The 27557-nt window shown below is 49.6% G+C and overlaps 1 protein-coding gene across 1 annotated transcript; it reads right to left on the bottom strand.

The window, feature by feature from the left end:
• Window positions 1-27538, bottom strand: DSTYK (dual serine/threonine and tyrosine protein kinase). Its single transcript, XM_084275764.1, has 13 exons — window positions 27271-27538; window positions 18991-19376; window positions 10572-11235; window positions 8662-8936; window positions 8203-8286; window positions 6931-7107; window positions 4945-5074; window positions 4534-4690; window positions 3702-3834; window positions 3401-3514; window positions 2805-2919; window positions 1579-1713; window positions 1-272 (listed from the first exon to the last, which is right to left on the bottom strand). Exons 1-13 carry the CDS (start codon window positions 27512-27514, stop codon window positions 85-87), a joined length of 2802 nt encoding a protein of 933 aa, XP_084131890.1. The 5' UTR covers window positions 27515-27538; the 3' UTR covers window positions 1-84.
• Window positions 27539-27557: the final 19 nt, after the last annotated feature.

The following is a 27557-nucleotide window of genomic DNA, read 5'->3' as shown; positions in this document are numbered from 1 at the left end:
CAAAGAGCTACATCTGGAGAAGCCATCTGCAGAGTTGGGGGTTCAGAACTCTCCCACAATTCAAAGTTCTTCTGTGTTTCCTTTTCAAGTAGAGTCGTCCAACCCTTTATTTGGGTGCTCGGAGCTCGACTTGCAGAGCCTGTCCATGATCCCCTGCAGCATAGGTTGAACAATCCCTAAGAGAGGGCGCTGGGAGGAGTCTCCATCCCAGCAGGCTTCCATCAGCTGCCAGCATTCCTCATCAAACACCGGAAGACGCTCCGGGCGAACTCCTGGAAAAGGGAGAGGGACCCAGTTACCATCAGCACCCATCAGAGCTGAGGGGAGCTTGGTCTGATGCTCACTGCAGGCTGAAATGACTGAGTGGACTGTCTAGGGTCAGAGAAAGGCCTATGCTCCAGTGCTGCCACTGGGAGCATTGCTGATGTCGCTCAGGAGATCATGCATGCTCCCAGAGGATGCCTGGCATGTTCAGTTTCACTGGAGTCTCCTTTTTGCAAGAATTTGGGAACAAAAGGAGTAGCCTCCCCTGTAAAAAAACAATTCCCCCCACACACACTCCCACCAGTGCCTTTGGGAGCAAGCTGAACATGAGAACAGGCCGTGAGGGCAGCCTTCTGACCCAGTATGAGACCAGCTTGGCTGAGTTAATCTTTTTCACATGAGAAGGGAAGAGATTTATGCAGACACAAAGTAGTAAAGCATTCTGGTACTCTGACGCAGCACGAAGGATTAAGGCACCTCTAAACACAGAGCTACACCACACGGGCAGCAGAGTAAGTGGGTGTTTTGGGGAAAAGCCATCAGTGTGGTTTACTCATCCAGCTTCCTCAGCACGCTGCGTGTTAAGTACTGCAGTGTACAGAAAAACAGCTTCCAGGAGCTGCAAGGGATTAGACATTCCTCAGGGAATCAGGCCTGCCTGCCTGGTTCAGGCTCTGGTTTACAGGGGGAGTGCTGTACTGCTTTGCACAGTTTAGGCAGCGTGCTAGCAGGGCTCCTGTGATGCTATGGCAAGGAGGTGGTGAGCTAAGAGCCCTTCCTTACCCCTGCTGATTTCAGTCACATTTTCAGTAGAGCACATTCAACTTTATCTAGGTAAATGTTACTCTTTAGCCTGTTGATGAAGCAATACAACTTATATTTTTACCTCTGGAGGGCAGATCCTCTGAGGAGCAGCTGAGGGAGCTGGGGGTGTTCAGCCTGGAGAAGAGGAGGCTGAGGGGAGACCTCACCCCTCCACTGCCCTGCCAGGAGGGTGCAGAGAGGTGGGCGATGGTCTCTTCAGCCAGGGGACGGGAGATGGGACAAGGGAAATGGCATGAAGCTGGGCCAGGGCAGGTTTAGATTAGATATTAGAAAAAAAATTTTTACTGAAAGAGTTGTCAGGGCCTGGAACAGGCTGCCCAGGGAGGTGGTTTAGCTTAGGATGGGAATGGTTGGACTTGATGATCTTCAAAGGTCTTTTCCAACCTGGTGATTCTGTGATTCTCTCAGTGACAAGAGGTTAAAAACTGATTTCCTCAAGTTTTACTCACACAGAAGGTATGAACAGAGTTCAAAATAAGGTGCCCATACCTCTTCTGACATTGTTCCAAAGGTGATCTTTGCTTGCACATCTCTCAAAAGCCTCTGGTAACTTCACATGTCCCGAACAAATGTACCAAAACAGAATGCCAAATGCGTAAACATCCACGGAGTTATCGTACTTTCCTGTGACAGAAGCACATTTGATCAGCAGGGCAAAGACCTTCATCTCTGGAAACTGAGCAGTCCCAGAACTAAGTTCACTGGTCCACTTTCTCAAACTAAACCCACAGGTTCATTCTCAGAAGACAATGGCAATGACAATGACTCCACTGCTAGGTGAAGCCTGGTTATACATCAGGAGTCATTGCCAAAGACAGAGGGATAAATGTTAAGGCCTTCCATTTGAGGGGGATTTATAGCCCTAACCTGTACCAGCAGGTCCCAAGCCAAGGCCCATGGACCACCACAGAGGTGCTAGGGCATGTTTCAATGCTTTAACCACCAACATTTGAAGATTATCAGTTCACTCTGGCTCTGCCACTAGCCCAGGAACCTAATGGAGCTAACATCAGCCTCTAGTCCAGCAGTTCAGCATTTACTCATTCCTAACCCACTACATAAGAAAAGATGGAGCACACAGTAAGGGCTGAGTCAACACCCACCTCTAAGGTCCAGCTCTAGCCTGCTAGTCTTGAGTATTTATTTCCCTGACAGTAGTGAGAACCACCTGAATAGTATTTTCTACATTAAACACAAATAAGGTTGCTTCAATCTGACAGTGACCAAGCAGGGATGGCATCTCAGACCAACAGGACGCTGAGAAGCACAGTAAGAACCACTCAGTATGACTGTAAGATGCTCAGGAAAAAACTTAGCTAGTCTGCCTGCCAGAAGCACAATGCACAGTGAACACGTGTTAGTAACAGCTTGGAAATTCCTTACTTGGTATCTAGACAAAAAAAAAAGGGGTACTTTCTGAAGCATTTGCTTATAAATGCCAAGAATTCCCAGCTTCTGGTAACTAATGATTTAACTTGCATGAGTATTAATCACTTTAGCAAAGCTCTGAATCCCACAGTTCTCTTTTGAGTAACCAAAGATTTAAGACTGAGACAACATACAGAAAAAAAAATATATATTGTGTGTTCTAAGCAGGCAGTCTGATTTAAATTAATTATTGTTCCCCATAAGCAAGTGGAGATACTAATTCAAAGTAATGGCCTTCAAAATTCAAGCCAGAGTGAGACAGCAGCAGAGTCAGTCAACAAGCATACCTGTAAAGAGCTCAGGAGCCATGTGAATGGGTGTGCCTACAATGCTGCCAGACATCATGGCTTCTGGTTTGCAGAACCCCAAGTCAGTGATTTTGGCTCGATTCTTTTTGTCAAGCTGTAGAAGAATCCATAGACAGGCCACTGGTAACCATACTTCTCAGCTTCAGTACCCCATTCTAACAGTAAGGTTTAAACCCTGCTTGTTTGAAGGGTCTGGCACTTGTTCTTAGGTGAGTTGCTCCGATTACTTGGCTGCTCTTGGACATTTACCTGGTTAAGCTCAATAACAAGACATGCCTTCGCTTGTCTTCTGCAGAGAGGGTGTGGTTGGGGTTTAATACAAGTAGGACCTCCTGTTCCCATTTCTAGCTCGAGCTCCCCACCTTCAAGAGAAGTGACTCTACAGCTCCCTCTCCCCTCGGCTTTCTGCCTGAAAACAAGTTAGGGAAACCCCACTGCAAGGCTCCTTCAGCTAACAATACCACAAATTACAAGACTCTGTATGAAGAATTACTTCCCTCACATCCTGCTCCTCCCTCCTGCTGAAAGGGACTCCCAAGACTTCAGGATTAGCTGGATACCAAAGTGTTCCTTACCAAGACGTTTTTAAGTTTGATATCCCGGTGCACAAGCCCCTGACTGTGAAGATAACGGATCCCTTCAACTACATCCAAGGCGATCTGTAACCGTGTTTCTAATTCTAGCCCAGCCTGAGGAATAAACACACAGAGATTCAATTTCTCCAAGTGGAAGTTACTTTTGCTTACTCCTATTTGCCAAAAACATTGAAGACTAGAGCACTTCTGGCCTTGACAGGTTAATAGATATTTAGGTGTGGATATTTTAACGTTTATATATAACTAAACTGATCTATACATACACAGATGCTGTTGGTACCTTTAGTCCTGTATAGAGATCTCTGTGCAACCGCTCCATTATCAGTAAGACAGCGATGCTGGAGCCTCCTCCATAGCCATAATCTATCACAGAACCATGGAGATGTACGAGCCGCTCGTGCGTCTGCAGAGACCTAGGAGAGTTCAGGACAGAGAGGGGTTCATTTTTACATCCTGCCCTCCACCCCAGGAGCCAAGCCTCACCCTGTAGATGAAAAGCTTCAGTACAGTACAATAAGCCTACCCCTTTTGCCCATCAGTAGGGATTCACAGCACGCCACAGTTCTGAGGACCGTAACGACATACAGCCGTCTGACCCAATTAAACTCAAGCAAGCCTATTAACAGTATTTCTTTGGTACTCTCACCTTTATTTCAGCTGTCTGCAGCACAGCACCTGCCTGCAGAAGCTTATTGAAAGCCAGCTCTGTTTTGTGCAGTACTGACCCAGCCTTTTCCTTTGTGAATTCAGAGAGGACAGATTGGGAAAGGAGGGATGATTCAACACCAGAAGTCAGGGGAGAAGAATTGTTTTCTATCATGTTCTATTAATTCTAATTTACTCTGAAAAATAGCAGGCATTTGGTTAGCTTAGACACCAGAGAATCAGATTAAGGAGGATGTCTGCTTACCGTGCTGTGCCTGCTTTGGCAGTGGCACCAGCAAGCTGTCCTGCCTTTGGTTGAAACCCACTTCAGCATTTCATGCAGTCAAGTCACTGACTGCACAGCAGGACTACAGCAAGCAAGGTTCTGCCTATGCAAACACCATCTGTTTGCAACGGTGAAGTCAGGAGATGCACGAGGAACGAGAGAAGCGCTTTAGGATACACACCTCATGTAGTGAAACTCAAGTGCAAGGTCATTCCAGTGCTTCTCATCTGGAGGAACAACCGATTTCAGTGCACATGGGAAGTGGCCTCCCCAGCTGTCACACAGATAGACCACGCCGTACTGCCCTCGGCCCAGCTCACGGCCCAGCTTTGGCTTGCCTGTAAGGTACAACTGTGAGTTAGTCAGACACAAAGAGATGTTTATTGCTTCCCAGCCTCTACCCAGCTGGCAGCACAGCGCTTTTCCCGGGCCAGCCGCTGCAAACTCAAGGTACTCGGTACGTGTCACATGGAAGCTGGCTGAAGCACACGAGGGGAAAAGCAAAACACCCCTCCTACTCCTTTACACCCACTGCCTGCTGCAGGAGGAGGGAGCAGAGCATAATACAGAGAGCATCAACTGCAACGCTCACCATGTAACAGCACATCCTGGAGGGACCTGCTCTCCAGCGAGAGTCGTGCAAGCCGAGGAGCGTGATCCTTCCGCACCTTCAGCCACAGGTCTTCTGTCTTCTCCAGCCTGCCAGAATGGCCATCTTCTAACTAAAAGAGACCACAGAATCATAGAATTACAGACTGGTCTGGGTTGGAAGGGACCCCAAGGATCACAGAGCTCCAACCACCCTACCACAGGCAGGGACACCAACCTCCAGGCCTGGAGCTACACAAGGTTGCCCAGGGCCCCATCCAACCTGGCCTTGAACACCCCCAGGGATGGGGCACTGTCGCAGTTTTGCGTAGCTGGGTGCTGAGAGAAAGACCAGAAGCTGCAGAAAGTGGCTGCTGGAATGCTCTGCCAGCCCCCAAAAATGTAAACAATAGGCAATTCAAGGCCAAAGTCGTGGCTGGAGATAATCAGAGCACCTCTGAGAATCACAGAGAGGAGAAAACAACCCGGAAGTAGCTGCATTTTGCCACTGGAGAAGGGAGCGAGAAGATGTAACGAGCTGTGCAGACACCAAGGCTGGGACAGGACAGGGGAGGAGACAGCCCAGGTGCTGGAGAGAAAGATGCCCCTGCAGCCCCTGGAGAAACCCATGGAAAAGGCCCAGACCCCACCTGCAGCCCGTGGAGGGGCTCCACGCTGGATGGAACAGGTGGAGACAGAGAAGATGCTGTGACCCTACATTGGAACAAGCCCCTGTCAGCACTTGCAGCCATGAGGAGAATCAGAGACACAGAGAGGAGAGAGAAATATTTGCATCGGAACAGGTTTGCTGGGGGGAGGCTTGTGATCCTGTGGAGGACTGGGACTGAGAGACACTGTGATAAAGAGATAAAGCCCCGTGGGAAAGGATTCATGCTGGAAAAGTTCGTGGAGGACTGTCTTCTGTGGGTCAGACCCCACGGTGCAGCAGGGGGAGGGTGTGGAATGAATGCCCACACACCCCCTCCCCTGCCCCAGCCGAGAAGGAAACCAACTTGCAAGGGACTGAGCGAGGCCCCCATCTCCCAGTCCCTGTCCCCCTGTGCTGGGAGCGGGGGGAAGAAGGGAGTGAAATCATGACTAGAGTGAAGTCTGCTAAGAAGGGAGCAGGGAGGAACGTTAGAGGTGTTTTAAGATCTGGAAAAGGAAAACAGCTCCTGAAGAAGTAACCAAGAATCCCATTTTCCCCAGTCCCTGCCCCACCCCCTGTACTGTGAGCTGGGGGGGAAGAAGGGAGCAAAATCCTGACTAAAGTCTGCTAAGGAGGGAGTGGTGGGGGGAAAGTGTTTTAAGATCTGGTTGTGTTTGTTTTAAGATCTGGTCGTGCTCCCAACTCCGTTTTTTTTTCCACTGTTCTTTGTAGTGTAATAAAGTAGAGTAGTTTCTCCCTTCTTCACTTTGTGTTGAGTCTGTTTTGACCATATCATTGCTGACAGAATGATCTCTCCCTGTCCTTATTTTGTCTCCTGAGCCTCTTAATATATATTTTCTCCTTGTCCAACTAAGAAGGGGAGTAATAGACTGACTTTGGTGGGCATCTGGCCTCCAGCCAGGGCTAAACCACCACAGGCACCCACCACCTCTCTGGGCAGCCTGTTCCAGCCCCTCACTACTCTCTCTGTAAAAAACTTCCTCCTAATATCTAATTTAAACCTCCCCTCCTTTAGCTTTAATCCATTCCCCCTTGTCCTACCCTTGTCACACACACACAATAATCCTGCCTGGCTTGAAGCCCCCAGTTTAATGAGGTTGAGGGTCCTTGCACAAGTGAGTAGAGCCCTGCTTAAAAACACACCTAGTTTAAAAATGGGACGTTGTGTAAGGACACTCACATCAGCTCTGCCACCTCCACCTACAGAGCAGCAGCACTGACTGCACCAGCTGCTCTTTTAGCTATTTCTGCAATTAAAAATCCTCTTTCCACAAGTGGCAACGTACAAAACAAGCCTTCCTTCTGAAGAGCTCCACACACCTGGCGCAGGGAAGCTGCAAAAGCCTCATGGGAACTGTTCAGCCTGGTCCTGAACTGGCTGCAGATGCTCTTGGCTAACTTGGAGGCGCTGAGGCTCTCGATAGCATCCTGAGCAACCTTCCTCTTCCAGTCACTGGTGATGGCAGGTGGGCTGACCCATGTAATCCGCTGGATTATCTAGGAAAAAACAAACACCAAGAAAGAAGATTTAAGGCACTAGCACAAGAAAAGGGTCAGTCAATTTACTCAGCCTGCTTAGTTCTGGTGTAATAATGCAGAGTCACCTGCACACAGAGCTGGGCTAACTAATTACCTTACAGGAGCTGCTGACAGAGTTACAGGTATGGAAGCCAATGTTGTTGGACACATGCTAAAGAGGAGATGTGATTTTTTTGGGATATCTGCTCAGTTGACTCCTACAAGCCAACCAGCCTCATGTGCCTGACAAGAGGATGCCTAGCTGGACAGGCAGAGCTTGGCAAACCAGAGCAGGTTGAAAGCACAGGCAGCAGCAATGCAGAGACTGGGAAGAGCGAAGCAGATTTTTGCAGACAGATGTGCTGCAGAAATCTGAGGTGTCAGTACACACCACTGCCCTCAAATGGCTGGGTGATTAAGGTGCCCTGCCCCACCCTTAATTAAAAGCCACAGAAATCCAGCTGCTGCACCCCCAGTCCAGATCTTTCTCCCAGACTGAAGGAAGAACCTGAAGGTTTGTTACCACTCAGCCTCTAACTATTTGGGAAAAAAATCTCATTCCTCTCACCACATGCATACAGGGAATCTCAAGAGGGAGAAGGCAATGAAGGTCATAACAGCTCAGAGCAGAAACTTCAGAGAGATGAGTGCTTTAATAGACAGAAATTTAAAAGAAAGACCTGAGGAAATCTGCTCTGCTTTGGAAGGAGAAGAGTGAATTGACCCGAATCAAGACACACTGCAAAAACAAACCAACAAAAAATTCCACAAGAAACCCCCAAACCCAAACAAATAATCACTTACCCAAACATAAGCAAGAATTTCAGAACACTGCCCACCATTCCCTTGCCATTTCAGAACAGAAGGAAAGCACTAAAGAGGTATTTGCTCTAAATTAAATATCATCATCACCGGGAATAAACTATACACAGCCTTTGTGCTGAGTGAAGGGGCAGCAGCTTCACATTGTGTGTACCCAGAGTGCAAATGTAGAGAGCAGTTGTGAGGATTCACATTACTCTCCTCCAAAAGACCCATTTACTAGAGCTGAAGTGATGATAAAGATGCTCATACCTGTTTGATCTGTTCCCACAGCATCCTGGTTACTGTTGAGCCAGAGTGGAAAGTGACTTCAACATGATAGGCTGCGTTTAGTATCTGGAGAGCAAGGGGAAGATGGAAGTATGGGAATTTTGCAAGCTACAGTCTCTATAAACTTTGCTAGACCCTCTGAAGATTAAAATAATGGACCCAGTAAAGCATGTTTTGTGATTCACTTGGTTCAATTCACTGCATAAAGCTCCTAAGTGTTTCTGGGCTGTAATCTGATTACTCAGACTTAGGAAAGGCAAATCCTAGGCCTGGAAGTAACTGCTTCCTGGTTTTAGCACCTCCCTTCATGACACCAGACCCACACATACACCAGGGCTGTGCTCCTCTAATTTTACTGAGCCTCTCAGTCTCCTCCCACCTTTGCTGGAGCAGGATAAGGACAATTAAGAATATTCTAGGCAGCCATTTAAGCCACGGTACCTGTTTGAGATAATTGCTCGTGATGTGTACAGAAGCATCCTTTGACTTCTCCACGCTCCTTGCAGGGTGTACTGAAACCTCCCAAGACTCCTCCAGGCTCTTCAGGCATCTCTCCAGAGTCCCTACAAAGCTCTCCCTCAGATAGTCCACGGAACTAATTAGCTTGTTAGCAACTGCTTGGTTTAATCGAGAAATAATCAGTTCCTGAATTTGCTTAATGCAACACTTGATGTCCTTGGAACTAACAGGTTCCCCATTCTCAGGAATGATGATATCTGCACAAAAGAAAACAGGCATCTTATACTCCATGTGCCACTTGCAACAAGGGCTACCAAGAGCTGCTTTGAGGGTTTCACAAAGGAGCTACAGCCCCCAGCCAGCTTCTGCTCCAAACGCTGGTTTGCTCCTTCAGAGGTTCATTCCTTTAGACCCCACTGACAGAAACACTCTGGGGTTTGGGTTCTAAGCCATACCAAGAAACCCACAAACCACAGAACACATCCACTGACTGCTGCAAAGGACAGCCTGTATGTCTAGTGCTACAATGCCAGTTTTGCATTTGACATTTACAGAGGTCCCAAAGCCAACCCTACAGACCTTCAGTATTCTGTGATAGAAAGTACTCCAGTGTTAGAGTGGCTTCAACAGTGCACGTCTGGTACTTCAGTTTCCAGCAAGCTAAAAGTCACCTCTGGCCAGGGTAGGAAATATTCTGATGTTTGCTTCCATTCCCTGGCATTTGAATTCACAGGACACTCAACTCTCACACCCAACAGGCTCTGCACAAGCATTTTGTAGCTACTACATCTCAAAAATTAAAAGGCAAGAGCACAGAGCTGACTTTCTACCAAAAGAAATACAGATCAGGAAATCATTCCAGGCCTTGCTGCAATCCATACACACTGCTGGATGTTCAGACTCTCAGAATCACTGGGTTGGAAAAGACCTTTGAGATCAAGTCCAACCGCTCCTGTCCTCTACTAACCCACATCCCTGAGCAGCTCATCTGCCCAGCTCTTAAATCCATCCCAGTTCAGTGACTCAGCCCCTCCCTTCTAAACCCGTAGACTAGAGTTCTTTCTGATTTCATTTTAAATAGAAAAACCTTTCCCCATCAACCCAGTGAACTGGATTTCCTTCAAACAGAAGCAGCTCTGATGGCAAGCAAGCAGAGAAGAGAGCTGTGAAGTAACAATCTGCAAAGCTTCACTTCCATGTTTGTGTCAGACCACATACTCCTGCAGCCAAAACGTGGACAGCCTCTCACCCCCCACAGTTGACACATCGTTCTGTCTGCTTCCAGCTTGTCTGCTCCTGGAAGCTCTGGTAGGAGAAGATGTGGTGAGAATTCTCCCCTTTGCCAAAAAACACACACTAGGTGCCAAGATGGGCCCCAGGAGCACAAGATGTTGTGTTGGGTTTGTTTTTTTTTCAGAGGATAAGTTTACCTATCCAAAAGGATTACATTTCAGGAGGCTCTATACCCAAGTCTTGTGCAAACCTCTCTCAGGCAGAGAAATCAAGCAGAAAGTATAAATCAAGCCTAGAACTCAAACACCTTTTTTTTTTTCCTCTTAGGGCAGATTTATTCCCAAGTCTCAACACAACCACTGAGGTGAAGTTGAGAGTGTTATTTTCTTCAGTAGAAGAAGGAATTTAAGCAGGTTATTCTACTTCTCTAAGCCAGAACTGTCCAAGAAGCTCTGGGGCTAAAAGTCTACATTCAGAAGTCAAGACATAACATGTTCAGGCTTCTATGTTAAGGCCAGGAGACACTACAGACAAGTCCTCTGCATATCAGTTCTGATTTTGCTTGTGAAGTCACTGCCATTCAACTGTCCCTTACTCCACCACTCTCCTTCAACACCCCTAACCCTCAGCGTTCCCATCACTCTCCTGCCAGGAGTTACCTTTGAATTCCATATTAGCAGCATCCTCCAAGAGCTCCTCTTTCATATTGCTGAGAGTCTCTATGATCATGTCCTTCATCTCCTCTTGCTTGCGGTTGGCAATGTTCATCAGCGACTCGTAGAGCTCGTTCTCCTTCTTGCGGGTGTACTCCAGTCTCTTGGGGGTGATCTGCAGGTCCCGCTGCATGTCGAAGGCCTGGTTGATGAAGATGTTGAGGCAGCGGCAGTGCACCTCGTTTAAACTGGTGGCTGCCTCCACCAGATGCTTCTGAAGCACCTGCCTGGAAAAAGTGCTCAGGAGACGGAGCTTCTCCAGCTGCTCCACCAACATGCTCTGGGCATCAGCATCCGGAGCGGGCGCCCCACAGCTGCAGTGGTTGGTACTCAGGTACTCCAAGTCCATCAGCTGGTAGTAAAGGGAGGATTTCTCATTCTCAGGTTTTTTGGGTGAGATCAGCTCCACTCCCGATTCTGGCACTTTGAAGAAGAAGATGGGCAGAGAGAATTTGGCTTTGATGTCACGCAGCTCCTTCTCGTCGGAGGAAGAGAGCTCAGCCTCGCTGATGGCGAAGATGACGACAGGCAAGACCTGGTTCACGTACTCTCCCAAGGTGGCTTCAGCTGACTGGAATCCTCGACATGGTGCCACCACCACATCCACCTCCTAGCAAGTCAGGAAATAAAAAATAAAATGGATTTGTTCCACTCATTTTAATGACAGACACACACACAGATTGCACTTAGTTCACAGAGTGCAGACCCTGGGACAGTCAAACCCTTTAGAACAGTTACTTACAGCATCACACTTTGGTACACAGCCCACCTGCAAGGCTGAGACAGCCCTCTCCCAGGGATGCAGCCACAGAGATTAGTGCCCACTGACACCAAAACTCTTCCTTCATACCAAATGCCTTTGAGTTTCAGCCTAGCCCAGAACAAGTGCTACACAACGCTGAATAGCCGTTATCCAGCACCCTAGAGCTGCCCCATTTCGTAACCACCTCTCCTACTGATGTTTAGCAGATCCTCAGCTCTATGAGATGTCCATGCTGTTGGTTTTCCATGTAGATTCCAAGAGGAGGAAGTACTACACTAGCCACTACTGCCAAAACAAAGGCAGCATGATAACTGATTCCAGAGTGTTCAGTGCCAAAGGAGAGAGGAGGAGGAACAGATGGTTGCAACAAGCTTTGTTATGACTTTCTTCACATCCAACCAAAACCTGAGAGATGTCTTATTTACTGATTTCCTTACTACAGAGTTTCACTGCTTTGGTCATATGCTGCTGCTGACATCACTTCTCATTAACCCTGCAGAAAAGGGACAGTTCTGAGTCTTGCTCCTTTCCCTTCCAAGGGATTCACCTTTGGATAGGCCAGAACAGGGAAAGGAAACATCCAGGGCTTTGAAGGGGATTTGAGTGCCACCTTCCCAACTTGTAACATAGGACGATTGAGGCCCCAGCTGGAGTCCTGTGTCCAGAGCTGGGGCCCCAGGACAAGAAAGATGTAGAGCTGTTGGAGAGGGGTCAGAAGAGCCACGGAGATGCTCAGAGGGCTGGAGCAGCTCCCCTACGGAGAGAGGCTGAGGGAGCTGGGCTGGGTCAGCCTGGAGAAGAGAAGGCTGTGGGGAGACCTCATTGCAGCCTTCCAGTCCCTGAAGGGAGCAGAGGAACAGGAGGGGAATGGGCTTGTTAAAGTGCAGAGACTGGCAGGACAAGGGGGATGGAGTGAAGCTGAAGGAGGAAGGGTTAGATGAGGTATTAGAGGGAAGATCTTTACAGAGAGAGTGGTGAGGGGCTGGAACAGGCTGCCCAGAGAGGGGGTGGGTGCCCTGTCCCTGGGGGTGTTCAAGGCCAGGTTGGATGGGGCCCTGGGCAACCTTGTGTAGCTCCAGGCCTGGAGGTTGGTGGCCCTGCCTGTGGCAGGGGGGGTTGGAGCTCTGTGATCCTTGGAGTCCCCTCCCAACCCAGCCGAGGCTGGGATTCTATGATTAAGAACTCCAATCACCAGAAAAATGAACGACTTGCCCACCTGCCCTTAGAGCCTCCAGGCAGCCATTACTGCCCTGGGACCTCGGGCACCAAACCCAAACCTGTCTGGCACAGGAGGCTGAGCAGAAGGGGATGTGCAGCACCACAAGATTCACCAGGACAGATGACTCAACGCCAGCGACTGTAAACAAAGGAGGAAGCCAGTGCTGTCTCTAGGAGACAGGGAGAAAACCAACACAGACAACCAAATACAGCGTGAGCAACCGGTCCTTCTGTTTCCATAGAGGCTTTTCCAACGAGCACTACAACATTTCTTGCCTTTTTTTAAATCCTACAGAAGTTTAAACATTGCCTATGCAGCCTCATACTATCAGGGATCAAGTCTTCCTATATGGGGAATACCCATGACTCACAGTGGGTTCCTGAAATTTTTCAGCTGGGTCTCCCAAGGTCACACAGCTACAAACACACTTGAACGCTTCCGACAGGGCTGTAAGCATGGAACAGCTGTCAAGTGACTCCATTCATGTTTTCTTCAACTAAACAGCCCCTTTTGAAAATATCAAAGCTTCCCAAATCCCAATCCGACATCAGGTATGCAGGTACAACTCTCCCACTGAAAATACAACACATGGGGGGTGCTGTCAGCAGCAATACAGCAGGACAGCTTAAAGGAGAAACCACACAGCCACGCCACACGTCCATCTGTGTCCCCAGACTGGCAGTGCCAGCCCCAGCACTGCATCCCTCCCCCCAGAACAAAGGATAAAATCAAGGATCAAGTAGGTCTTGACCTACCATAAGACAAGTGGAGGCTCACTACATGCCTCTGGGCACCACTGAAACCTGCAGTGTCACTAAGTCAACAGATAATTCCTCATTTCCAAGGCAGGTACAGAGAATTTATTTGCTGGATCCCAAGGGGAGCTCATCCTATTTTGCTAGGCTTGGGGCTGTTTAATCACTCTGTTTCTTTAACTGAGGTGCTGAGAACCTAACCCAATTTAGTCAGATTTTTACCCAAACTCCTACCAAGCAGCTTATGATTGAAGGCCCAGCTCAGACTTTTTTTTTTCTAAGCCAATTTAAACACTCTGCCTTCCAGGAATAGCCTGTGAATCACTGAAGTCTGACAGTTCCTACATTTATTACATATGTGAGCTAATTCGATTGCTTCCCTATTAATCTAAGATATATACCCCTAAATTCTACTTAGAACTGGTTTTCCCACACACACACATACACACATTCCTCCCATTATCTCTCTGAATTCTTGCTGGTTTATTCAGTTCCCATGGGGTCCCAAGTCAGAAGTTCAGTAACTGTAATCTAGAGAATCCCAGGTAAGAAAACTGAGCTACTCCTCCTCTGGCCTCCAGCAAACACCTCTGTCCTTCACAGAACAGCATCACTTTGATTTTGTGCAGTGACTCTGCACCCCACTTCTCCAGGGACCTTTCCCTTTCCCTCTGCTGGAAGGGCCAGCCTGAGAAGGCACATGAGGTGTACTCACTCACCAAGTGATGCTCTTTTTTTGACCATGGACTCTGCCCCTGTAAAAGATACATTGCTAAGCCAGCAAAGCTACAGATGGAGAACAGGTTTCCCATGGCTGGAAGAATAATTGTGTGGTCCTGGCATTTTCACCATCTTCCAGCCTGTTATACCAGTGCAAGGGGACAGGGGAAGACCGGTCCAGGTACAGGATGCTGGTATGCAGCAGGAAAACCTCAGCATACCCCAAAGTAAACTGATGTTATGTGGAAAGGCAAATGCCTCAGGCAACATGCAAGCTTTTCAGCTTCCTGTATTAACACCACAGCCAAACACACTAGAAACACTCTCAGGAAAGAGACTGGGGCACGTTCCTCCACGTTTAAAGCAGGATGTGCATTAAAGTAACCAGCCAGGAGGTACTTAAGCACATTCTTCACTACTTGGAACAACTACTAATTCACCACTTGAATCACTGCTCTAGTACTTGGGAAAAATGCAACAATAAACCCAAACAAATTGGGTTCTTCTGTTAGAGCTCATAGAGCCACCTTGTGTTGCTTCCTTCATCTTAATGCTTTGTCAGAGCAGCTGACAATTTTCCTTTCCCTCCAAGAGGGAAAGACAGGAACAGCTGGATTCCATGATCTTATTTGTACTGGGCACTGGTGAGGCTGCACCTCGAGTGCTGGGTCCAGTTCTGGGCTCCTCACCATCAGAAGGACATTGAGGTCCTGGAGCAAGTCAAGAGAAGGGCAACCAGGCTGGGGAAGGGGCTGGAGGGCAAATCCTCTGAGGAGCAGCTGAGGGAGCTGGGGGTGTTCAGCCTGGAGAAGAGGAGGCTGAGGGGAGACCTTCTCCCCACCTCCCCTGCCCTGCCAGGAGGGTGCAGAGAGGTGGGCGACGGTCTCTTCAGCCAGGGGACAGGAGATGGGACAAGGGGCAATGGGCTCAAGCTGCCCCAGGGCAGGGTCAGAGCAGATGGGAGGGAAAAGTTCTTCCCTGGCAGAGTTGTCAGGGCCTGGCACAGGCTGCCCAGGGAGGGGGCTGAGTCCCCACCCCTGGGTGGGTTTAACAGGCAGGTAGATGAGGTGCTGAGGGATCTGGGTCAGCACAGGACAGGGACAGTTGGACTCCATGATCTTAAAGGTCTCTTCCAACCTCATCATTCTGTGATCCTGTGAAGTCCTGGTGAGAACTATTCAGGTTGTGACTCATGAAGCACAAAGCAAGACAAAGGCAGGCAAAAGGAAACTTTCAGCCCTGTTACCCTTCTCCTGGTCAGCAGCACCATCCAGATGAAAGCCAATACTTCAGAGAAGTCCATTTCAGCTTCCAAGCAGAACTGATAAGCTTTAGGGAAAGAGCCAACTATTTCCTCCCACTCTAAATCTAACAATCTGTCTAGCTAGCTGGATTATTCCCCATGACCTACATGCATTCCTGTGCACTGTGATCCCCAAGGGATAGAGCAGCTTTGCCCAAGTTTTTCCTTCCCTGCTCGTTTACATTTAAAAATACCTGATTCACATACCCACGAGTACAAGGCAGTGCTGCCACCACAGCTGACCCCTGCAAATGACATCTTTGGCTCCCCCTTCCTCACCCCCTTCTCTGTGGAACATGCTTTGATGAAGACATCCCTCAGTAACACAGAAAAGCAAACTGAACATCAGGCTGCAGGAGAAAGACAAACAACAAACTTCAGGTGCTCCACAGGCAGATCAGGATTAAAGAGTGGCATATTCTACACTTGTACTGAATTTATCTCCAAACTCAAAGCCCTGTTTAGTTATTCTTTGGATACTGTTAACTCACAGAGAACTGAACCTTTCTTTACCAAAGTAATTGCCAATGAGTTGATGGCACCAAGCTGGGTGGTGAGGTTAACCTGCCAGAGGGACAGGATGCCATCCAGAGGGACCTGGACAGGCTGGAGAAGTGGGCCCAGGGGAACCCCACAAGGTTCAACAAAGCCAAGAGCAGGGTCCTGCCCCTGGGATGGGACAACCCCCGTTCTCCCTGCAGCTCAGGAGATGACACACTGTAAAGCAGCCCTGAGGAAAAGGACTTGGGGGGACTCGTGGGTGAGAAGCTGGACATGAGCCACCAATGTGCATCTGCAGCTCAGAAAGCCAACCCCATCCTGGCTGCATCCCAAGGAGTGTGGGCAGCAGATGGAGAGAGGGGATTGTCCCCTCTGCTCTGCAGAGACCTCACCTGGAGCGCTGGGTACAGCTCTGGAGTCCTCAGCACAAGAAGGACATGGACCTGTTGCAGCGTGTCCAGAGGAGGCCACAAACATGATCCAAGGGCTGGAGCACCTCTCCTGTGAAGCCAGGCTGGGAGAGCTGGGCTGGTTCAGCCTGGAGAAGAGAAGGATCTGGGGGGACCTTACAGCACCTTCCAGTCCCTGAAGATACTTATAAGAAAGCTGGGGAAGAGCTGTTCCTGAGGGCACGGAGCGATGGGACGAGGGGATGGGTTGAACTGGAAAAGGGGAGGTTTAGGTTGGGCATCAGGAAAAAGCTCTTCCCTCTGAGGGTGGTGGGTCCCTGGCACAGGGTGCCCAGAGAGGTGGAGGAGGCCCCATCCCTGGAGACAATCAGGTCAGGCTGGATGGGGCTCTGAGTGACCCGATCCAGTGAAGATGTCCCTGCTCACTGCAGGGTGGGACTGGGTGGCCTCTAAAGGTCCCTTCCCACCTAACACAGTCTATGATTCAATGAGTTCAGAGGTAGCAGGCAAATAGCATGATCCAGCACTGCATAACAGCAGCCTGCACGCTAGGTGCTCGAGCCCAGCTGTGCTGCTCCCAGGTCCTGAAGTTCCCAGCAGTTCCTCTGATGGATACCAACCTGCTAGGTGAGTGTCCTCACTATGGGGAATGAGTGGGATTTCATTCACAGAAGTACACAAACAAAATTCTCATCTTCTAGAAGAAACACCTAGTAAGGTGTTTGACTACCTGGAACGTAAGGTTATTGTGAAACACAGTACTACTGTGAGTGCTCTGCTGTGGGGGTGGGGAGAACCCCTCCCAAATGAGGTACTTAGGTAACAGGAGGAGTAAAATTTCCTTCCCCCTCTGCACAAAAGGTGCTGAGCTCCACCAAATTATTTGATTCCTGGGCAAATTTAAATCCTTAGGATCTGTACTGAACATCATGTCACCAAACATGCAATTATTACACTGACAGTTTTGTTTCACAAGTTCAGAAGAAGCAGAAGTTCCTTCAGAGCAGTTCTACAGACATGCAACTTTGGGTACTGTCCAAAAACCCCCATCCTTTACAGCTCTAGACATACATCCCACCAGCTCCAGAAGTCGTATCCACGACTGGAAGGTATTTACTTCAACAGCTTCACTGTCTTGGTATCTGCTGAGCAGAGGTGGAGACCATGCATTAGCTGGAAGGGTGGAGATAAACCCAGCACAGGTCCCTCAGCAAAGCAGACTACTGTAAATGAATAGGAAGTGATCCTATCCCAGCCCAACCCCCTGTTGAACACAGAATGCTTTCCCATCAGCCGTTAGAAAACGTTGCTCTTCCTTTAGCCCCTTGAATTCACGCAAGGAATCCTTTGACTCCATCTGAAGCTCGCTGTGATTCACCCTCCCCTCTTCTCTCTGGAAGAGCTTTTTATTTCAGCAACCCTTTTCAAATTAATCTGAGTAGCTGTTTTCATCTAAGTGTCCTAAATATAACTGATGCCAGACAGAGAGAGCTTTGTCACTCACATGAGAAATCTGAAAGACGGTTGTAAACTGCAGTGTGTCTCAACTGGCCCGTGCAAAAATGGAACCAAGGAAGAGAAATGTGAAGCTAAAATACTCTTTTATGGCTAGCAAGGCAGGATTTTACAAGCAGAAGATCCAGAACAGGCACTTACTTTGCAGGACCAGCAGCTGATCTGGTCTCTCTGGGAAAGCAATGGATGCCTCACACACAGTTTATGCAAACACCGTTCTCTTTCAGCCAGTGTGGGAGCCACAAACACACCCCAACGCAGCGTCACCACGGCTCAGCGTGTCAGGGTAGGCTTCAGTTTAGCTAGGCTGGGTTTTCAAACTGATGAAGACAGACCAGGGCTTCATTTTCTGCCTATTTACCATCATATCCCGATTCAGATGCCCAGAGAAGAATTACTTGGAAGTTCAAACCCTTACTCATGTGACAACAGACCGTGTTCTTTACACTTAAGCAATCCACATTTAAGAATTATCCATTCCAGATATTCAGGTGCCAAACACGATGCTCCAGAGGTACCACACTCAGTAATAAAGGCTCTAAGCAGCTATGCAACACAGCCCTCACCTCTCAAGAGATCTGCTGAAAACCAAACTGCCACCAACACTTGCACAACAGGAACACAGGAATGAGGGAAAGGAAAGCCATAAAGCATGATACTAACAACAGTAGGAACAGCTCTGAGAACAGGCTCCCACCTTCTTAACACCTTCATTTTCCACTGGCACCACAGGAATTAAAAAGCTGCCCCCTCACCTGAGGTCAGGTCATTTTATCAGATGTTGGAATTAAGATACTTTTATTCCTGACAACAAGTTCTTGAGGACAGAGATAATAAAGTACCTATCCTTCTACGGCAGCTACTGTCAGACAGCTAACTCTGAATGACCTTGAAACTGGAGTAAAAATTTAAGATGACACTTGGTATATCTGAGTAAGTTTGTCTCCTGAGCTGGATGGCACCATTGCAGAGGAAGGATAACGTGAAGAGCCGACACTGAAACAAAAGCACGCCAGCACAGACAGCAATAGCCAATTAAAATCCTAACCCCAGCCTTCCAGCTTCTCATTAATTAAAAAAAAATCCTGTGCTTGAGAGTTTACACCATCAGCTTTATTCTGGACCACAAAAGCTACATCTTAAGTTCGCTATGAGGAAGGTACATGGACACCTAGTTACCTTTAGTAGTGTGTACGGCAGCATGACCTCCAGCTCTGCTATCCGGTGAGCAGGATCTTCGCTGTCCCCATGAATTTCTAAGTCCTCCTCTGGTATGGTGTCCCAGTGCCCCCGGTGGGCTGCCATCATATGGACCAGTTCATACTGCTCAGGCAGCGCCAGGCTAATCCGGGTTTGCGTCCCGTGCGTGAAACGGATCCGGCGCCTCTTACAATTCTCCTCGTTGCTGATCTTGGTGGTGGGGAGCAGCTTCTCACCCAGCAGGATGTTGAGTAGCTGGCATTTGGCATTACAGTTCTGGCCAAGGATCAGAAGGCAAGGGTGCCAGCTCACAGTCCGCTGGAGATGCTCTTCCTCATGGTGAGGGAAGGAAATGAGATTCTGCCCTAAAATTGAGGACAGACCGTGTTAGAACAGGTTGGCTGAAGAGTAAGTCTCGTATCCCTAAGCCAGCTGAACCCAAAAGTTCAGACATTGCTGCCCCCCCAACCCCCCCACCAAGAAACCCACAGAGCATGAAGAATTTCCAACTAATCCTCAAACTAGGGTCAGCAATTCAGCACTTCTGCACCAACACAGAGGTCCACAGTGGACTGATTCCCACACAGCCGTTAGGACAAGTTGTTACTGTTCTCCCCACCAGTTTCACTGGGGAGTGTTCACAGAGAGCTTGGCTCAGCAGGTTAGTGCAAGAGTCATGGGTGGCCCTCAAGGCCAATAGGAAGCATCTGTCAAGGTCAAAAATCAAGGGTTAGTTTTGCCTTGGGATGGGATTGTGTTTCACAGAGCTCCTGAGGTCAAGGACACCCAATGGGTCACTAAGGCCACCTCTCCCCAAACGTGGATGGCTGGGCTGTACAGCTCTTTCCTGTCACGTATCAGAAATTAACTCAATCAGTGACAGCTCCCCCTGCACACCTTTGAAGTGTCAAATACTTTGTTATCTACCAAATCCCAAGAGCATTTCTGCACAAGCTTGGTGGCCAGACTCAGCACATTGACATTAAAGCTGCAGATCCTCCTCTCCAGCCTCAAGGAATGGTATTCCTGGAAAATTCCTTGCTGAGACATGCCAGCAGCTCCCTATGATGGACATACAACCACAGCACCTAAGGAAGCTGTTGTGCTTTCACAGCCTGGGGAGAGGTGAGCTCAGGGGAAGACACTCTGGTGGCAGCCAGACAGCTCCTAGAGCACAGCAAGAAAAGGCTTGGCTCCTCTGACCACACTGACATCTTCCCTAACCTACAGAGCTGAACTGAAGGGCTTACCAGATACATTTACTGATTTTAAGAGCAACATTTAAGCTGCAAAAGGAAATTACTCAACATCTGTACCTTCTCCAGAGTAGCAGGACCCCCCTGTAATCACTGTCCTTACCCAGCTCCGACCTGAAGCATCAGTTGTACCATCCCACTAATGTCCCCTTTGAATTCTTGGTCCATGTTGCCACAACTCCCAGTGTCTGCCTTACTACACTCATTTTCTCAGCACTGATTTTAGCTTCTGTATTCTTTTACAAGTCGTAAATAACCAGCTTTTCCCACGCTCAGTCATCGAAGCTGAAGGCTGAGAAGCTTTGTGGTACCTTATGCACAGCAACAGAATAGTTCTGGTAGTACAAAAAAAAATAAGGATACAAACAAATTCCCATCTGCTGCTCTCCAGCACCATCCCCAACCAGCACAAAACAGCAGCCAGAGCTGGCCCCTGTTCCCACATCTCAAGGCAGATGGCACCCAGGAACGAAATGGCAAATGGAGACACCAGTTCCCAAAGGAACTGCCAAATCCAAGAGCTATAAACAAGGAGGATTGCCCTGACACCAGGCAAACCAACAGTTTAAAGATAGACTCAAACCCAGCACGGTGGAGCTGCACAGGGAAGCTCCTGTTTCACCAGGGCTATTAACATTCTTTTAATGAGTCACATCCTGGCATCCAAAATTGTTTCAGCATCTCAAGCCCCAAGAAAACAAGATACTCTCATATACCCAGACACTCCTCACCACTACTAGCCACATTAAAGATAACTTACAAAGGCTAGCCTAGTCCTCATTCTGATAGCAGTCATTCCTCTATTTTAATTAAAATAATTCAAGTTGGGAGCCAGGCCACATGTAATTGGTTGTGTCTTAGATCCAGTTTAGGGTTTAACATCTTGCCTACAATTTACCTTTCCTTCAAATCTGGAGTCTGGCAATAAGATTTCTAGAGCAGATCTCTCCATCAGAAGTCCTTTCAACCCCTCAGCCCCACACAGTCTAGGACACTGATTCCCCCCCACCATAACCTTTGCCAAACAGCTGGTTTAAGGGAAACATCAGTGCTTGAAGCGTGACTTGTCCTAACTGTTTCTTAAACAAGCCTTTCAAGATCCACAACCATAGCACAGCGGTCACATCAAGTGACTGGAGGGCACAATCTGGCTAGCAGCTCACAAAAGATTAGAAAAAACCCAGCAACCCCCCACAAATAGCACATTTAAGCCTTCATCTACAAGATAATGAATTTCTTTGATCTGCTTACATCTATTGAAAACTTCCAGGGGAATTCAGGCTCCATCTTCAGCTCCCAAGCATGAAAAACAGCAATTCAGAAGGCACTGCACAGGCCACCAAGCCTTCTCCATGCAGGCTTTTGAGGAGAAAAAGTCCAGGCAGAGGCCACCCTCTCCTCAGACTGGGTGGCCTCTGTATTTACAGGTCCCCAACATCAGCACAGAAGGATTGGAATACAGCAGCTTGGCTGAAGTTATTGAAGCGTGGAAGGGAGATGTAAATACTACAGCTTTACAACAGCTTTTCCCTTCTCATGCACAGCCTCCCTGAGACCAGCAGGGTTACTACAACCCGTATCACTAACGGATCCGTTACAATCAGTGTCACATTCAGTGTCAGGGCATCACACTGCAACATCCCAAGTACATGATGTACAAAGCCAGAGCCAGCACCAACAGCCCTATGACAAGTAACCTGCTGCACCACCACAGCACCCAAACCATGGCACAGTCCCACCCCTTGCACGTATCTACCCCTGGGCATCTTACAGTGGCCTTGAGGTCTCAAGCTCATGAGCTATTACTCATATTCTACACTGCATAAAGTACATAAGAGGGACATGGAACTGTTGCAGTGGGTCCAGAGGAGGCCATGAAGATTATTAGAAGGCTGGAGCACCTCTCCTATGAGGACAGGCTGAGAGAGCGGGGGTTGTTCAGCCTGGAGAAGAGATGCAGGGAGATCTTACAGCAGCCTCCTCTTCTCCAGGCTGAACACCCCCAGCTCCCTCAGCTGCTCCTCAGAGGATTTGCCCTCCAGCCCCTTCCCCAGCCTGGTTGCCCTTCTCTGGACTCGCTCCAGGACCTCCATGTCCTTCTGATGGTGAGGAGCCCAGAACTGGACCCAGCACTCGAGGTGCAGCCTCACCAATGCCCAGTGCAGGGGCACAATCCCCTCCCCAGACCTACTGGCCACACTGTTCCTGACACAAGCCAGGATGCCATTGGCCTTCCTGGCCCCTGGGCACATCTGGCTCATGTTCAGCCTGCAGCCACCCAACACCCCCAGGTCCTTCTCTGCCTGACAGCTCTCCAGCCAGTCTCCCCCAGCCTGTAGCGCTGCAGGGGGTTGTTCTGTCCCATGAAGAGACACAGGGACACTCCCATGCCTGTCTCTGGGACAGGACCTCTCCTGAGGATCTGCAGCCAGCGCTACACTGCTCCCTGTGTCCCCAGAGCGAATCCTTTGGAGACATGTGATGAACACTTCAAAACAGTGGCTGCTGGGGAGTCCTGAAGCGCGTGCATCCTGTTAAGGTCCCTTTGATGAAAAGAGGCCTGTGAAAGAACAAGGATGCCTCTCACCAAGACATCTCCAAATTCAGTCTGAACACTCGGCAGAAGAACCTTCAGTTTAATTTATAGAATCTATAGAAGCCCTAAGCATTTACTCAGCCCCTTTTCAAGTTAGGCCAACTACACTTGTCTTCCTATTCTCAATAATCCACGCAGACAACGGTGCCTGAGGCCAGACCCTCCTACTCCTTATTGCAAATACTGAGACCTTTCATAGAGACCCCTGCACTTCCGTGGTGCTGGCGGTGGCTTGCAGCGTGCTGTGACCACTGGGAGCCTCATGTTTAACACACAGATACACAAGCCAAGTTTCCTTCCACCACACATCCATCAGCATGGGGGTGTTAATTCCAGGGTAACACACGATATACCAGCATAAGAAGTGCCCTGGTGGCTGAGAGAGCCAGTGGGATCCTGGGGGCATCAGGAGGAGTGTGGGCAGCAGGTCACAGGAGGGGATCCTCCCCCTCTGCTCTGCCCTGCTCAGGCCCCACCTGGAGTGTTGTGTCCAGTTCTGGGCTCCCTGGGATCAAACAGACAGGGATCTCCTGGAGAGAGTCCAGAGGAGGCTACAGAGATGCTGAAGGGCCTGGAGCATCTCCCCTGGGAGGAAAGGCTGAGGGAGCTGGGGCTGTTCAGCCTGGAGAGAAGAAGACTAAGGGGGGACCTTGTTAATGGTTATAAATATCTTCAGTATGGGATGCAGGGGGAAATGGGCAGCCCCTTTTCAGTGTCTGTGGGGACAGGACAAGGGGCAGTGGCTGCAAGTTGGAGCACAGGGAGTTCCACACCAAGATGGGGAAGAACTTTTCCCCAGTGAGGGTGAGGGAGCCCTGGGACAGGCTGCCCAGGGGGTGTGGAGTCTCCATCTCTGGAGAGATTCCAGCCCCGTCTGGACGCCGCCCTGTGCAATATGAGCTGGGGAGCTGCTTTGGCAGGGGGGTTGGACCCCAGGAGCTCTCCAGGTCCCTTCCAGCCCCTGTGATTCTCTGATTCTTTCTCCTTGCATATCTGTTTGAGTTTTCTTCACTACAAGGGTGGTGAGGCCCTGGCACAGGCTGCACAGGGACATGGTGGCTGCCCCCTGGGCTGGTGAGAGGTGTCTCTGCCCACTGCAGGGAGTGGGACTGGATGATCTTTAAGGTCCCTTCCAGCCCTGACCATTCTGTGATTCTAAGTTTCTGGAGGAGCAGCTGTTCCTACGTTAGCAGCCCCTGTGGTCTGCACAGCCAAGCTTTGCCCTCTGCTTACCTTAAGTTTGTTATCAAGTGCCCCCACACACATCTATTTGAGGAGTTATTTCACAAGTACCTTCCTGACCACCTCTCCACACCTTACCCAGTCCTATAACCCATCTTCTTTTGTTGACACACTTAACAGCACAATAGGAGTCCCAACCCTCTGAGGATCACAGCAGCAGTGTCACATTTTAACCAGGATCTATACTCTCAGTAAACACAGCATCAAGATGAAAACTCCTCCAAACCCTCTGGTTACTACATCCAGCCCCTGGGAAATACATTTAGGAATGGAGAGTCACCAAGATACCAAGTCCCACAGCACACACTCAGGGTAACACCACGGCCACTGACTCCAAACCAGAGATGCTGTGGAGATGCAGACAAGAGGCACAGCTCAGTTTACCAAAGTTTCAAAAATAAAGCAAAAGAACCATCAAAAAACCCCAGGTCCCTGGGTCACAGAGCTCTTCATTCTGTGCATGAAATGACCTGAAAACAGCTACAGTCAGTGGAATGCAGGAGTGCTGGGGCTGGGGTTTTTTTTCTTTGTTTCTTTACATATTTTAGTAAAATCTGCTACCTGAGCAGCCTGGGCTGGCAAAGGTGTCCCTGCTCACGGCAAGGAGGTTGGAACCTGATGATCTTTAAGGTCCCTTCCAGCCCAAACCATCCAATGATTCTATGACACTGAGTCCCTAATCAAGGTTTGCTGCCTAGAGAACATCAAAAAGCACACTGACCAACACCCCCACAAACACAACCCTGACAGACCCCTGCACACTACAGCTACAGGATTCTCACAGTATTTTAACTCATCCCTAAAAAGCCAAAGTCGACCTAGAGAACAGACAATATTTTGTTGACCACTTCAGAGACACAGACAGCACAAGCAAGACTTTCTCCTTCCCCCCATAAAAAGTAGCTGGAAGGAAAGTATTTCCCCACACACACCCCTTGAAGTTGTTTTCTTTCTCTTACTATGAGGAGTAAGCCTGGCACTAAGGCCAGAGAGGGTCAATGATAATCCTTTGTCAGCAGATGCTGCCTGACACCATCCTAAGCAGAGGGGGAAGGTGGGATGTTAAAGCACATACATGTTTGCCCCTCCAAGTACCCAACCATGCCTGACACAGCTTGCCTGTAAGGTCAGCAGCTACTACTCTGCAGATCCTCAGGGCTGCTTTTGGACAGAGCAACCCAGGCTGTACTTTCAGTTGCTTGAGTTGTGTTGATTCAGAGGGCGAGTTACCCTTCTATGTCATTACACTACCTCTGCAGGTGTCTCAAAAGCAAAGCCCTTCACCTTTTGTTTTGTTTCCAAGACATCTAAATTTACTTTCAGGGTTTATTTTTCCACTTGAGCTGTAGGCAGTTAAGTGCCCCCAACCATTTCATGTCCCAGTGCCTTTGTACTTCACACAACATTCCCATTCGTGCCCAAACACACTGCACAGCACAGCCAAACCTGCCCAACTCTCCAGTCAAAATCCCTCCTGCTTTGCCACCCACCAGCTGTAAGGCAGATTCTAGGAATAAGCTGTTGGAAGGCAGGGAGGGATGTGCTCCTTAAATCCTCTGACCCTTCCAACCATCTCCCCATGTAAGACAGGGGAACAAAGCTTTATCACCAGCTGACACATTTCAGACAGGACTAGAAATGGAGAATCCCATTGAAATTTTAGGGAAACAAGAAGCTCTATCCAGAGGTGGTTATTCAAAGATAAAAATACCACAGCTCTGGGTTTTGGGCAAAGGCTTGTGTCTTCTTGCACCCTAAAATAAATAATAATCAGTGGTTCACAGTTATTTTGCAGCTGACTCATTTCAGAAGACTGCCAGCCTCCATTACTTTGGCAAGCCCTGCTCTTCGTCCTCTCCCTTCCTCTTTCCACACTCCAAGCTGCTGCCACCACCACTTCCCACCTCCCAGCACAGAGATTTACTCACTTGCTCTCTGCCCCACCTGGGACATGCCACCACTTCACCAGTTGGAGAACTATCAACTGAAGGTGTGTTTTTTAAGACCAGTAAATGTCATACAACCTCCTTGGTCTGGACCAGGAGTCTGTGCTGTCATTAGTGTGTGTGAACAAGCTCTAAAGCAGGCAGCCATGCCCTGAAGCCCACAAGGCATGCAGTAGTGAAGTCAAACTGGGTCAGTGGGGGTGATTGAAAACTAGAAGGTGTTAAGTGCTCCGTGCTAGGAACAAGCAGGATGCTTGGTGAAATCTGGATCCAAGGAGTATTTCCTCAATGATGTACCCACACCCACAAAGCCCTGCAAGCAGATTTCTGAAGATACAACTGGATTAGAGAGGTTTTACAAGATGGAGCCAAAGAGAAGAGCAGCTCTGGTGGAGTGCTACCATTCAAACGGCACGGAGACCGAGAAGAACACGTGCAGCCAGCCTGATCTCACTTCTCAGCAGTCACAGAAAGATAGAAACAGAGACATGGGGCTTCGATGGAGCTGTTTGCCTCCATCCTGACAGCCCGTGGGGAGCACTGCCGGCTTCACCGGGCCTGGCTGGAGAGCTCAACAGCACGTCAACTTTCGAAGGAGAGCTGAGAGCACAAGACAAGCATGGACAAGTATCCTGGACGAGTAGCCAACAGAGATGACTCATGAGCCGTTTGGAAATGAATAAAGAAGATCTTTATAGATGTTGAACGTCACGCTGGGCTCCTCTCACAAGACAGTCTTAAGGAGAAGAGAACCCGGCACACGGCAGGAGGGCCCCCACCGGCAGCAGTGTTTGTCAACAGCGGCACAAGGGGATAGAGCTGACCAATGCAGCCCCAGCTCTGCCACACACGCACTGCCAGAGGCTCCAGCCCCGCAAAGCACCCGGTCCCGGGTGCCGCATCTCCCTAACCCCCGCCCCAACGCTTCCCAAAGCCGCGGGGGTGGGCGAGAGGGGCCCTCGTCACCCCTCAACGCCCCGGCCCTTCACCCCACAACGCCTCCCGCGCCCCCAAGGCTGCCAAACTCCCCGCGGCCACGCACCCCGTCCATGGCAAGGCCCCACATAGCCTCCCCCAGCCCCCCGCAGCCCTCCCACCTCCCCACCGCGCTACCCGCAGCCCCCCCCTCACCCCCCAAGCCCCTCGTTCCCCCCCCCACCTCCCACCTCCCCGGGCCTCCCCGGCAGGCCCTGCTCCCTTTCCCCGGTCCCCGCCTCACCGCCGGGCGCGTCCCGCCAGGCCGCATCCCCAGGCCCGGGGGACAGGCCCTCCCGGGCGGTCGCTGAGGAGAAGGGGTTCCCCTGGGAGTACTTGACGTCGCGGAAGAACTTCTCGGTCTCGCGCAGGTTGTGCCGCAGCCGCGCCAGGTGCCGGTTGCAGTGGCCGAAGGAGCGGCACAGCTCCCGGATCACCGCGCCGCCCCCGCCGGGACCCCGCCAAGCAAAGGCCGCTTCGCCCTCCATGTCCCCCGCGTCCGTCCCGCTATCCCCTCCTCCTCCCCTGGCC

This window comes from Gallinula chloropus (assembly GCF_964237585.1).
Source record: "Gallinula chloropus genome assembly, chromosome: 27".
NCBI classification, from domain to species: Eukaryota; Metazoa; Chordata; class Aves; order Gruiformes; family Rallidae; genus Gallinula; species Gallinula chloropus.
This window is presented reverse-complemented; position numbering and strand designations above follow the sequence as displayed.